This window comes from Aedes aegypti, unplaced genomic scaffold, assembly GCF_002204515.2.
Source record: "Aedes aegypti strain LVP_AGWG unplaced genomic scaffold, AaegL5.0 Primary Assembly AGWG_AaegL5_hic_scaff_1354_PBJ_arrow, whole genome shotgun sequence".
NCBI classification, from domain to species: Eukaryota; Metazoa; Arthropoda; class Insecta; order Diptera; family Culicidae; genus Aedes; species Aedes aegypti.
In genome coordinates this window covers 1,074-15,255 of record NW_018734786.1, presented here as the reverse complement: position 1 = coordinate 15,255, position 14,182 = coordinate 1,074, and the positions used below count along the sequence as shown (strand labels likewise).

The following is a 14,182-nucleotide window of genomic DNA, read 5'->3' as shown; positions in this document are numbered from 1 at the left end:
TCACAAGCTTCAAAATTAGCTCTTGTAATACCAGGAAAAAAGCTCTGCAGAGAATTCAAAATAAAATTTTGAAAATGATTCTGAAGCTTCCTCCCTGGTATAGTACCAATGAGTTACATAGAATATCCCATGTTGAAACAGTGGAACAAATGTCAAATAAAATAATTAATTATTCCAGGCATAAATCGTTACAATCTTCTATTGCCACGATTAATGCGTTATATGTTTAGGTTAAGTTAGGTTAAGTATATTTGAAGCGTTTTTTTTTCTCTTATAAGCAGGTGAAATCAACTCACCTGTAAAAAATCTGAACTGCTACGGCAAATGAAATGTAATATGTTGTTAAGAAAATGTTAATGAAATCTTAAATTTGTTTTACCAAATTAGGATGATAGTGTTGTCAAATAACACAGAACACCTAGACATAAGAAATGAATGTAATGTTTGAAATGATACTAATAAAGAAATAAAAAAAATTGTCCCTACTTCGTTTGCTTATATGGATAGTTATTGACATTCGCAATATTAAAGAGCTATCTATACACAATTGTTTACGCTAGGAGATCGTAAGGCCTATAGGCCAAATATATACATATATATATATATATATATATATATATATATATATATATATATATATATATATATATATATATATATATATATATATATATATATATATATATATATATATATATATATATATATATATATATATATATATATATATATATATATATATATATATATATATATATATATATATATTTACTGTACACCGTTTATTTGCATGAATGGGGGTCCTTAATAACGAAAAGTTTTTGAAAACTAGATCACTCATCACATCACTCATTAACGTTCTCACTGAGACAGAACCTGCTTCTCAGATTAATGTTCTTATGAGCACTTCCACAGTTATTAACTGAGAAATTTCTTTGCCAAAGTTGCCATTTTTACATTCGTATATCGTATGGCAGGTACAATGATTCTCTATGCTCAGGGAAGTCAAGAAAATTTCCATTACGAAAAGATCCTGGACCGACCGGGAACCGAACCCAGACACCTTCAGCATGGTTTTGCTTTGTAGCCGTGAACTCTAACCACTCGGCTAAGGAAGGCCCCCAGGAAATGTTGACGTGTTGCTTGCTTTATGGAAGCCGAGGAGTCCTCTGCACATCATTATTTGAACCACAGTTTTTCTTATAAACCTAAAAGGACAATTTAAGCGATTAATTGCATTCCATAAATTTACCGTAAGAATTTCATACACCCGCAATCGAAATATGTACACCAGCAAATACATATTAGCACGGTTATACCGTGAACCTCCGAGCGATTGCACATTTATTTCACTTTTTACGTAGGGGTTTATACACTTTTCAGTTTAGAAGAAATTAGGTTATCACGGGCTAACCAGGATTTCAAACGAACTAGTGACAGCTTTCGAGCCCGACTCTTTTTAAATTGTATTTTTTTATTGACGAACAATGATGAACCATAATAATCTTGTCTCAATTGGATATATCAAAATGTTTTTGTTGTGTAACAAAACGAGAAGTTAATACAAAATTTTCGTTTTGATTCTAATCGCTTCAGAATTAAACTGTATTGTAAAATTCTTCACAATTCTTTTGTTCATCGTAGAAATTTTGATTAGCCTCTAAATTTGATTAAATTAGCGTATATTTTATTCGAGTTGGTGTCAATTGACTTTTAAAAATATGTACTACTACAGTGCGGAACACGCTTTTGTCTCTAGCACCAAAATACCACTCTTTACTCAATTAGGGGTGCTGAATTCATTGCCGTTTTCAGAAATATTTTAATACGTCTAGTTTTTGGGATATTGACGGTTAAAAAAGCCAAAATTGACTATTGCAGCCAACTTGCATACAAGTTTGACAGCTTGTATGGCAATTTAATTGCTTAATTTGCCACATAATTCAAGCTTTATGTGTAAAACAATACTTATCAACAAACTTCATATTTTTTTCGATATTAAATGAAATGAAATTTCAACTAAATTATATATAAATTAAAAGTTCAAATGGCAAGATTTACCGATAATGATGAGAAAATATACAAACATTAAGTTAACAAATATAACAAATTTTCATGGGAACGGGCCTGGTGTAGTGGTTAGAACACACGCCTCTCACGCCGAGGACCTGGGATCGAATCCCATCCCACGCTATGTCTGAACCAGACGATTATGAAAATCGAATGTATTTTTTTTTGCTAGAGTTTAGTATTTGGGTTATATTTTCATAATCAGAAAGTTTTAAAATATTTCATCGGTGAAATTTTGATTTTTTCCACTTTTTAGCCATTTTTCATACAAATTTTCATAAATGAAATTTCTGTATACACTTATTGACTTCATTTTCAAAACTTCACTTATCATCTTGTCACAATTGCTCGAACTTCCTCCGGTGAACCTTACCATAAAATCGTTTCATGTGGTAGAGCAATAACGTCATCAGTTACGCAAACCATTATGCATTAAAATGCATCGCAGCAACTCCATAAATCATAAGACTGAATGCAAAACTACAGTCGATGAATTAATATGCCACCTCCAACAATTTCGATGCTGCGACCGACGACCCTATCATTCAGAAACTTATTTCACTTTTAGATTTTAAATTCACTTAGCGTTCCAACTGTACACAACGAGTAATCAATCAGCGGTCGAGTTTAAGTATAACCATTGTTTTATAGCGCAAACCAAAATTATGTAGCATACAGTCATGAATTGCGGTACAAATAATTCGTTGCACAGAAAAAATGACCTTGACCTACTTCTTCTTCTTCTTCTTAACTCTGGTCGCGACTGACAAACTGTCTGTCGCGCTGTGAAGGGCTAGTGTCATTGACTATATGCCCCCCTCTTGACCTACTTAAAAAGCGCACTTTAAACTAACCTACGATAGAACCCATAGTTGACATATCTAGTTTGCCCTCTTCTATTTCCAGATTTCGTTGCTGCGTTTGGGAAAAAGTATTTCTCCATTTCCGCACCTTTTAATCCGGCCTACAGCACGAAGGTGTCACCAGAATGCAAACGAGCAGCCAAACGATACCTCACCTCGCTTCGGGCTATGGACATGTGGGCCCTCAGGAGTAAGTATTAATTTGTATAATGAGCATAATGAGATACTTACATATAAGCCAATTATAGTTGTTAGACCGTTGCACAGTGGAGAGGAGATATCATTTAGAAATGTATATTTTCATTTTGCATAAGTTTCATGCGTTTTTTAAATAACTAATGCCATGATTATTTAAACAAAAAGCGTTCATGCGAATTTCCCATCATAAATCATGTTGTATTTTCGGCACTTTAGTTCATTTCATTGAAAGGAATTTTCCTAAAACCTATTGGGCTTAAACTTTCCATCAGTTTTCTTTGCATAAAAGCGCATCTAGCTGTAAAAAAACTTTGACGAAAAAACAGAACTGCCAATTTTCAAAAATGCCAAAGATTCCCTATGAAGTTATGCTCACACAATACAATTTTAAAATTGACGGTCAAACCTCCATGCCATACACTGTCGAATGCTTTTTCTATGTCTAATAGAGCAAGATCAGTTGATTAGCCTTTAGATTTGTTGGAATGAATCAAAATTATTCCACATCAAAGTTGTTGAGTAATCGAATGTCCATGTCGGAATCTGAACAACCAACATTTGCAAAATCTGAATTTTTGTATTTGAACATAATCACTTTTTCACAAAGTACGCTGATTGAAGAAAGTGAGCTGGTTGAAAAAAATAGAAATTCTGATTTTTGTCCAGTTTTAAAATTGGTTCAACCTTGACATTTTTCCATTTTTCAGAAAAATATGCAAACTTAAATTTGTTAAATATGTCAACCGGGAATGGTCAGCTACTTTCTGGAAGTTTCTTGATAAGGATGTAAAAATTCCATCATCGCCAGTAGCTTTCATATTTTCGATGTTTTTTATCACTTTTCAAAATCAGTCTCAAGAATTGTCAAAATCGTTTGAATTTGCCGTAGGAAATCAAGCAGCTTGATTTTCAATTGGAAAAATGAGTCCTGCAAGGAACATACTTTTTTTCCTTCTGTCAACGCCAAAATCGACAAATTCAAAAAAATAATTAGATAATTTACTACTTGGGAGACTGTCCTGGTGTTGTAGCTAGAACTCACGCCTCTCAGGCTAAAGACCTGGGATCGAATCCAACGTGTTCAAACCAACGGGGAACCTGGTATACCATTCAATACCGATAGAGTTTGTATTCTTTGACAGATACGCGTATTTCAACCTCAACAGTAAGGCCGTCTTATTTAAAACTAAAAAAAAAAAATCATCTTTTCCGGTAAATTAAATTGAAGATAAATCGCACTCACGCTTTAAATCTTCAAGAGTACAAATCAAAAGAACCAAAAGGCCGTTCAAGCTGAAAACTTGAACGATTTGTCAGTCACTGGTGGTGATCAATCGATCAAGTTTTCAATTCGAACCGCTGGCGCTGTCTTGTTTATCAGGTTTGTGCTCTTGAAGATTTAATACACGGCTTCGATTCATCGTTATGTTAACCATACCAGGGTTACAAGGCAACGTTCTTCTATTTTTCCTCCACCCTTACTAGTGGAGGACATTTAACAATTAACTTCAGAACAACTTTCCTAGCATGATTGAATACCGCGCAGTGGTCGCCTACTTTCTACCCTAGCGCGATGGAACGATGATCTCCTGCATAGAAACGATAAAGTTCATCGCTTATCGCCCATAGATGTCTTTCAGCATTTAACTTGTGCTAGCTGCAGGTTTGTCGGTTTTGAAGGAGCAGCTTGGTCCAACAATAGCTTAAGGTGAAACATCTCAGAATCTAAAGATGGCCGGCACAATGGCCGACTTGTGCCCCTACTCACGTTTTCAAAGGCACTAAACTGGAGAAATAGTTGGCAAACGTTTCTGATCTTCTTATTTTAAGCTTTCTGCTAATGCACAAAGCAAAAATAAAAAGTGCACTGTTGTTGGATGCTTTCATCGCGAGATTTGTGCCTTTGAAGTTTTAGTGCAATCTTAGAAGTTGATTCCAAACTGTTTCACCTTAAGATCTGATTTGTATGTATACAAATGACCAAACAGTTTGTTTTTTTACCAAAAAAAAAACTGGAACCAGACTCTGGAGAAGATAACTCAAGCAATGTGGGGATGCCGCACCACCGACGATCCCCTAGTACATGTTCTACGTGTAGTGTACCTTGGCTCACGTTTTTCTCCTCGGAACCAGCTTATGGTATTACTTTAGGAAGTGGCCAGTGTACGTGGCACTGTAACACATATGTAGCAGAAGTAGCCTCGACAGCAACTGGGAAACAGCCTCGGCAGGGTATAACTCTTCTTCAAAACTGCTCCGGGAACGATTTCATCTTCTTTTTTGTAAAGTATATGGTCAGCGTTAAGTCAGAGGAGACCAAGTACAAAACATGGGAAAATTGGATTATTCTCTCATTAGATGCTAAATTACCTTACCTCCGTTTCACTTTGACCTGATTTGATGAATGCCGTAATTTTCGAGAGATATGTAACAAATTTACTTTCGATGATCAATAAAAATCGATAAAAGTGTGCAGTCAGAGTGGACCAAGTGCTTATTACCATAATAGCGAAAATGATAAGCGCGCTGAGGAATGCGAGACAATGAAAAACATTTCAAGAGATTTGTCAGATTTTTCGACATTGAATGATTCTTCTACTTACCCATCAATAGAAATTTATAAATATTACGTAATTCGATGCATTTGATTTTGATTTTTGACCATTTACCATATTTGGATGGGTGGTCAGAAATTGCAACATTTTCTGTGCAGACATAGCGGACCAAGTGTTGAAAAGCAACAAACTGATTGACTATTGCCTTTTTTGAGACAATTTGAGAGTCCAATATAAGTTTATGGTAGTTCTATGGTGTAAGTATGGAATGTGCTAGAACCCGCTTATTGGACCATTATATTTTGGTTGGTACTCAAGATTTTTACTTGGTCCACTCTGACTGAACAAATATTTGAATATTTCTGGTCTTCAATGCCCTGACCCTGCAAAACTCTAATTTTCAAGCTATCGTAATGCCACTGATTTCGGTATTGACGAATGGATTATTGAAGAGTTTACGATACTGGCGTCGAAGGGTCTTGATAATCTGCTTATCTTAGAGATATGCACTCAGTTTGAGCAGAAAAGCAATAAATGATTGTTATTTTCCTATAAATTGTTCAGTTAGAGTGAACCAACTAAATGAACGGTGGTCTTTAGTTCAGTCAGAGTGGACCAAGTACACATTGTCCATCAAAAAAATCGTTCTATCAGAGGTTTGGATTATGATTTTTCATGATTATTGATCCACATTATATTGTTTGGAAGTACACAAAGATGTGTAGAAATATTGAACCAAAATCAAACGAGTTCAAAAATTACAGAACGTTAGTCTAAGACTTTGAACACATTTTTCTCAAAATATGAAAAATGTCACTTGATCCACTCCGACCATATGGTCCGCAAGAACTTGCCTAGGAAGCAGTGTTATGATAGATAGGGATACTTTTGAGGTGGTTGATGAGTTCGTCTACCTCGGATCCTTGTTAACGGCTGATAACAACGTTAGTCGTGAAATACGGAGACGCATCATCAGTGGAAGTCGCGCGCTACTATGCGCTCCAGAAGAAGCTGCGATCGAGAAAGATTCACCCCCCGCACCAAATGTACCATGTACAAAACGCTTATAAAGACCGGTGGTCATCTATGACATGAAGCATGGACCATGCTGGAAGAGGACCTGCAAGCACTTGGAGTGTTCGAACGAAGGGTGCTTAGGACGATCTTTGGCGGAGTGCAGGAGACGGTGTGTGGCGGCGGAGAATGAACCACGAGCTCGCTAGGCTCTACGGGCGAACCCAGTATCCAGAAGGTTGCGAAGCAGGAAGGGTGCGCTGGGCAGGGCATGTTGCAAGAGTACCGGTACAACAACCCTGCAAAAGATGTGTTCGCGTCGAATCCGGTTGGCACAAGAAGCGGGCGGAGCTCAAGCCGAGCGGAGGTGGCTAGATCAAGTGCAACAAGATCTGGAGAACGTGGGCCAAAATCGAAGTTGGAGAGACACAGCCATGGACCGAGTAAATTGGCGTAGCATCGTTAACGAAGTTTTATCAAATTAATGATGCTTAACACCAACTAAATAAATAAATAATGGTTCGCAAATACTAAGCATTAGACCTATTCATATTTCAAAAATGTCTGGAAACTCCCCCAGCCAACAAATACTTTGCGAAATGAACTTCTGGTCAAAATTTCACTCAATTTAGAGTGAATATGAGTGTGCTTCAATTATGTGTTGAGCTCTTTTCAGCTTTAAAAAATCATAACTACCGAACGAAACATCAAAATTTATCGGAAATACCTTTACATAGTAGTTTATCCAATTCTACGAACTTTTTTCCGAACACGATTTTATGATTGGAGCAAGTTTTGACATAGTTTGGTTGAGGTTTGTATCTCAAGGTCTTGAAAATCTCTTTTTTCGAAAGTGTTTTTCACTGAAAAGCATGCCTGCATGAAATTTTTCGGATTTTCAATTTCCAGACATGATGGACTCTGCATATCTAAAAATCAATTCCCGTTCAAAGTTACCATTTATCTTGCGAAAATCAATTGTAAAAATAGGTAGTTATTTATCAATCATCAGGTTGCGATGCGGTGTTCGGTCTTTGGGCATTTCTTGTAATTTATTGCCTTAAACAACATGTAAGCTGTTTGATGGTCAATGAATTCATAAATTTATTATGTTTGATTCCCGTTAACTAGGGTCTGAAAAAATAATGTCAATGGGTGTTTTATATACCATATATATTGAGAAAACTGTAATTTCTGGGTTACTGCGAAGAACAAATTTTGGATCAAACAATGTTAAAACTCAATTTAATCTTATTAGCGTGTTCGACAAACTTTAACAGAATAGAATTAGCTTTCAAATAGTGGTAATAGCAAGTGGTTTTGATTTTCCACATGCTAGTTATGATTTTTTCAAACCTTAAATAAGCCCAAAAACACATTTTTAACTTGAAGCATATTGAAATCTCCATCAAATGTGCTGAAAATTTGACCAGACCTTGTTTTTGGCATGAGAATATCAAATACTGCTTCACCGGTAGATTTCCAACCATTTTTTTAATATGAACAGGTCTACTAAGCATCTTTGTGTGTCGTGAAGTATGAGAAAATTAGGCAAATATCAGCACAAAGTCGTTTTTTCAGGATGTTTGAAAATAACACACATTTTGTGTTGGCCCATGAGAATCCGATATGGTAGTAAAATTCGTATCCTTGCTTACAGACGATGATTTTAAAGTCTTGATCAGTCTTATAAACTTGTGAATAATATTTGAATCTCAATTAAACCCTGACTTTAAGCCCTTTTGGAAATTATCCGAAATTTTGAAAAAAAAACCCTTGCGCCAATTCCGGCATTGATAGAGGAAATCAAATTATTACTAACTAATACTATTTAATTTAAGACTCTTTAGTCCAATTGAAAATCAAGGGGTCTATTTTATAAGTCGAGTCGATCAAAATGACACGACTGGACTCACTGTCGACCAAAAAATATCGTTCGACACGGTCTGTCACTCGAGTTTTTCGACAGTTGTCCACTCTATGTGACTGGATTACTATGGGAGTCGACGAGTGACATCTGAAACATGCATGCTTACTTTGATCGACAGTGATTACAGACGAGTCACATGAATGTGCTCGATTTACAAAATAGGCCCCCAAGTTACACAGGATTTTGGAAGCGTTGCGTTGCGTTGCGTGGGTAACGGAGTATTTCGTAGATTGCATACTGAAGACTGTCATGTTATTTACTTTACCACTCTTATTCCAATTACACAGCGTAACAAAAATGACATTTTTGCGTGTCTCAAGGATCAAATTATGTGTCTCGAGTAGATTTGGGGTTGCTGAATCTGATGCCATTTTCAGATATGTTCCAGCACGTCACAATTTTTAGCTACAGGTCACCAAAGTTGTATAAAACACTGGTTTTATTGATGTTTACATTAAATTTAAAGTATAATTTATCAAACTTTTTTTGTGATCTAATCCACTAAGCATGCTATTTTGCACTTAAACTTTCATTTTGGATTACATTTGATCGAAATTGGGCGATTAAATTTGGATTAAACCAATTTTTTCGACATGCTTGCTTTCTCCATACAAAATTCGTCGTTTCTCTTATATGGGAATATACAATACTTTTTTAAACCATCAAAAAATAACTTTTCCGCATCGAAAATATTATAAACTTTGCCGATAAGTATTGTTATACACATAAAGTTTGAATTCTGTGTCAAACTAAGCTAATAAATTGCCTTACAAGCTGGGAAACTTGCATGCAAGTTGGCCAAAATAGTCAATTTTTGCATTTTCTACAGCTAATATCTCAAAAACTAGACGTGCTATTGATAATTTGAAAACGGCAATGGATTCAGCAAGCGAATAGCGGTATTTTGGTGCTTGAGACAAAACGTGTTCCGCAGTGTTACTTATGAAAAACTATTAAGAATCAAATAACTGTTCAATCGGAAGTTAGAGATGGAAAGACATGACAATTTCCATTGCCGGCCATGCCCATCTTTTTTTTTTTTCTTTATTAACGAGATTTTTAGCCCTGAGCTAGTTCATCTCGGGACCAACGGCTTTACTTCCCTTCCGAAGGAAGTCGTCACTACAACTTTTTGTCAGTGACTATCTCGGGGATGTGATTCAATCCCAGGTCCTCGGCGTGAGAGGCGTGTGTTCTAACCACTACACCAGGTCCGTCCTCATGCCCATCTTTTCCGTTACGAGGAAAGTTAAGGATAATGATGATATGACACCAACTTGAAGAGAGGACAGCGACTCACCGACGCCCTCATAGATGTTAAGGAGTTGGATGATAGGGAAGGGAATGATCTAGGATTCACTATAGGCGAGTGATACGACCGGATTCAAATTTAGTGTAAGTGTAACTTAGTATTTTTTTGTAATTGTTGTAAGACAATTATCTAATTCACACATTTGCTATTCAAATTAATTCAATTAAAAAAACTAAGAAAAAAGATCAAATAAAAATTTACACTAATAATACTACAAAAAGAAATTTACAGAATTATTTACATTTAAGCCCTCTCAGGGTCTATCCGGGAGAATCGTTTTATCTTCTGGGCGGACTCACTTCTCACACTAATTCAGCAAAATGGAATTCAACAAAACATAGAAAAAAGGGAATCGTAGTAAAATAATTGAACACTCTAAAGATTATATAAAATTTAAATTCATTTGTTAGATTTATTAGGTTTCTTAAGGAAAGGGAAATAGGGTTATTTGGAAGGATTTGCACTTTTTATCACCTGGCGCTGGTTGGCGGTCATTTGTCGGTCGCCGGTTGGTCGGTTTGTCGGGCGGTGATTCATCGGGCACAATCACAACCGCAGCAACTTGGGACCACTCGCGTCGCACAAAACTTATAACTTTGTTCCTGCGAAGAGGATTAACTTTTTTAAATTCGACGTACGGTTTAAACAATTCGAACTTTGTTACGAAAAGAGGCCTTTGCCTTCTCCAACATTGGCTTTTAAGCAAATTCATGATGCTGCAAAAATCTGTGTTCGCGGAACATTTCCCGGGAGCAATTTGTTTTTGCGCAGTTGGTATTGTGCGCCATGTTAGTTTATTGCAAGAGGAAGGAATGACGATGTAGGGTTTTATGGGACGGGATTTGAATTCAAATTTTATTTACAGATTTCATATATACAAATTTTATAGTTAGGGAATAGTTTTATATAAGTATTTACAAATTTTATAGTTAGGGGATAATTATTTACATGTATATAGAAAAGGAGACAAAATATAAACGAAGAATAAATATTTACATAAGAAAAAGAAGAAATTAAACATTGGGACCTATCTCAGAGGTAACATTGTGTGCAAGTGTGAATGGAATGATTCTGCCAACAATGGGAGGGACGTAGCTAAGAAAGTTAATGTCACTCCATGTGCGTTTGTCTTCCAGGGATGGGACACAGATATTTCCATCTTGTGTCCTAGCTAATGAGATTTGGTTTTAAGCGCCATTACTCGCTCTCTGAACGAGAAAAAAAATACCCTACCCTGTGATGTAAACCAACCCCTGATATAATTGAAATTAAGTAGTTTAATAGGAAAAAAACTCACCAAATCAGTCAATTAGTCTTATCATTTTAATTTCGGTAAAAAGAGTAGCGCTGATAAATATGACAAGTAATTTTTTATCAAACTTTACCTGAATTATTAAACTTAAGTTGTAAAATGATGATTCAGCTTCAATACATTAATATGATAAGATTAAAAGTTTTCTAAGAAATTTTTAATTGTCTTGACGATCAAACAGATTTTATGAAGCTTTAAATCATTATTTGAATATTAAATTGTATTCGTGTCCAAAACGATTTTATTTATAAATAAAAAAACTAAAGTTTGAAGTTAAATAAAAATCAATGCTTTATCGACTTGGAAAATATTGTTTTTTTTTTTCATTTGTTAGTTAGTTGTTTAGTTAACAAGACATATTATATCAATACTCTCGATGGAACAGCCTGGATAATAATGATGACATCAAAATACGAATGTTATCCTTAATTTGTTAATCGTCCTATCATCATCGTTTCTAAACTACTCGATAATTCAGCAAGAGCATTTTTATTATTTCATTGTTTTATTGTGAGTTGTGTTAGAAAATTTCAGTATGGGTGACGATGATGAAGTTCAGTTGAAATATTAATAAAGATGATTGTATAAAATCGCTGATTGTTTAAATATTAGCATTAGCATTAGCATTAAGCAATTCGCCCTAATTCGTAGGTGGTACAGTCCTAGACCGTTGTTGTATGAGGGTTGTCTCCTTCCCGTCCGTAACCAAAGCCAGAGATTTGGGACCAGAGTTGCTTAATATCAATCATATCAGCTGATGTCTGATGCTCTAAAACTATCAAATATCAATTACGAGCTATCAATATCACTTTGATTTGACAACCAACAGCAGTGATGTTGACATCGCATTCTAGATCAGAATCACTGCACAATGAGTGATCACGTGGTAATTATCCATGCTATTAATGTTTTTCAGTGTCAACACGTAGTTTCGATCTATTTGCAGCACTGTCAAAAATATCGTAATGATGAATTGCCATTATATTAGCTTAATTAAGGCAAAACATGGCCCATCAGTGATATCCATAGTCTATTGCCATCAATGCATTGGAGATGGAGTGAAACAGAATGATGTTGATGTGATAGAGATTGATCCGGAATTGTATCGTAGTAGGCCTATACGAATCAGCAAATTTTAAGCGTTGATAGTGACAGCGAGCAACTCTGTTTGGGACTAATCCCTGCTTCTTAGGCAAGAAAGACGCATCCTTCAACAGTTGAGAGCTGTCCTGGCCACGTCCTTGCGAATGCTGGGGATTGGGGAGGGTTTGTTAAAATGAACACCTACTTAAGAAAGATGCAGGGAAACTCTACGACCTCTCATAGGTGTTTACGGGATATTGTGGAGTGTTAATGGAAGGGTAAGGCACAATTAGCCACATATCGGAACAAACTCATCCAACTCTTTCTTCGAATTCCCTCAGCAAATCAATCGCTCGTTTCTCACACGCATGGAAGGCTGGTTGTTTCTAACTGCTGCAAAGCACTGGCGATTCCACCATCTTTTCGCAAAATGACACTCGCGATTGTTCGGCCGAACCACCAGTGGAATCACATAATTTTAAACTTTGCGAAAACACACTTTCATTACTTTATTCCACATTTGAAAATATTCAACCGGCATTTTTTATTCTATTTTTTGCTAGCCAAGTTAAAAAAAAGAAATAGAAAACGGAACCGAAGTAAACGTGACAGAAAATTCGAAACGCAGCCACCCGCGCGCAAGGCTTGCTGCGATTTTTTTTCTTGGAAGAAGTGGGAACCTGGGACATACTATGTAACTCTCCAGATTCAGCTTAATGAGTTTGGCTTCAATACCATCCTTGTCAGCGGCCTTGTTGTTCTTGAGCTTTAGAATGACATCCTTAAAGCTATCAGTAAACGCTTTGAATTATTGTTTAAGACTTTCCCTTATTCACAATTTTTTTACTTACTAGCATTTTTATACATACAATCATTAAACGGCACCAGTTGTAATCGTTCACCCGTCTCTTCCTTCCACAGTGCACGACTCCAGCGCCAAGCTCAGTTCCGGCATTCTGAACGGAAACGTTAACCAGTTCGGCGATTACGATCAGTGTCTGAAAATTCGCGGCGGAGAGAAAAACAACGCCGCCGATCAGCAGAATCTACAGGGACAGTACTGTCTCGCCGCCATTCAACCGAGTGTCGTCTCCAATGCTGTTTTCCTGCAGCACGTGCTCAGCTTGGCACAGTCGCGTGGAATTCTTACCAGTCAGCTCAGCGATGTAAGTACATGCCGCCACGGTGTGTCTGAAACCATTATTAACGAAAAATAGCCACACTCTAGGAAAAAAACTAATATTACACATAAAAGTTTGAGGACTTTTGCACTTAAAAATTGATCGTTCTTTAGAATTGCGTCCAACATGACGGGAAACTTAGTGTGATGATTTCCAAGCATCTCATCTGAGAAAATTGAAATAATTTCGTTGAAAGAATCAGAAGTTGCAGTGTTTAGTACATTTACAAAAAATTATAGGCATTATTTACATGTAAAGTATAGAAAAGTGTGTATGTAGTATGTAGCAGTATGCTTCATAATGAAGCATGTGAATACCCTCTGAAATTTTTTTAAAATTTAAAGAAAAGATGCTCGAATACTGAATCTTTCCAATTATGGGCGCCAAATTTGAGGATTTAAGAATTTTTATCGTTAACAACGGTTTGAGACACACCGTCGCAGCCGCTTCATTGATAATCTCATTATTAGTACTTCGTTTCGGTGCCGTAGGTAAGGCCACCTACCGTAAATTGCCACCCTTGTAATGAGTGTAAACCTGTTGCACTCTTGATATCGTAGCCAGTGCAACACGCTTAGGGCGAACCTTGTGCGCCGGCGAAGGCTGCACGTTTTCTCGCTAAATGCCTACTCGACATTCGTTTTTGCCATATTAATCTTTGATT

The 14,182-nt window shown here is 36.3% G+C and overlaps 1 protein-coding gene across 1 annotated transcript; it reads left to right on the top strand.

The window, feature by feature from the left end:
- Positions 1 to 2,956: 2,956 nt before the first annotated feature.
- LOC110680424 lies at positions 2,957 to 13,569 on the top strand. The gene is made up of 2 exons (XM_021856221.1): positions 2,957 to 3,123; positions 13,259 to 13,569. The coding sequence occupies exons 1-2, from the start codon at positions 3,102 to 3,104 to the stop codon at positions 13,552 to 13,554; spliced, it is 318 nt and encodes a 105-aa protein (XP_021711913.1). The 5' UTR covers positions 2,957 to 3,101; the 3' UTR covers positions 13,555 to 13,569.
- The last annotated feature ends 613 nt before the right edge of the window (positions 13,570 to 14,182 follow it).

What these genes read in the sequence shown, in the direction of transcription:
- LOC110680424 (XM_021856221.1), top strand. Translation starts at nt 3,102, where the DNA reads ATGGACATGTGGGCCCTCAGGA. An exon ending in GGACATGTGGGCCCTCAGGA is followed by an intron (nt 3,124 to 13,258) that starts GTAAGTATTAAT and finishes TTCCTTCCACAG; the next exon opens with TGCACGACTCCAGCGCCAAG.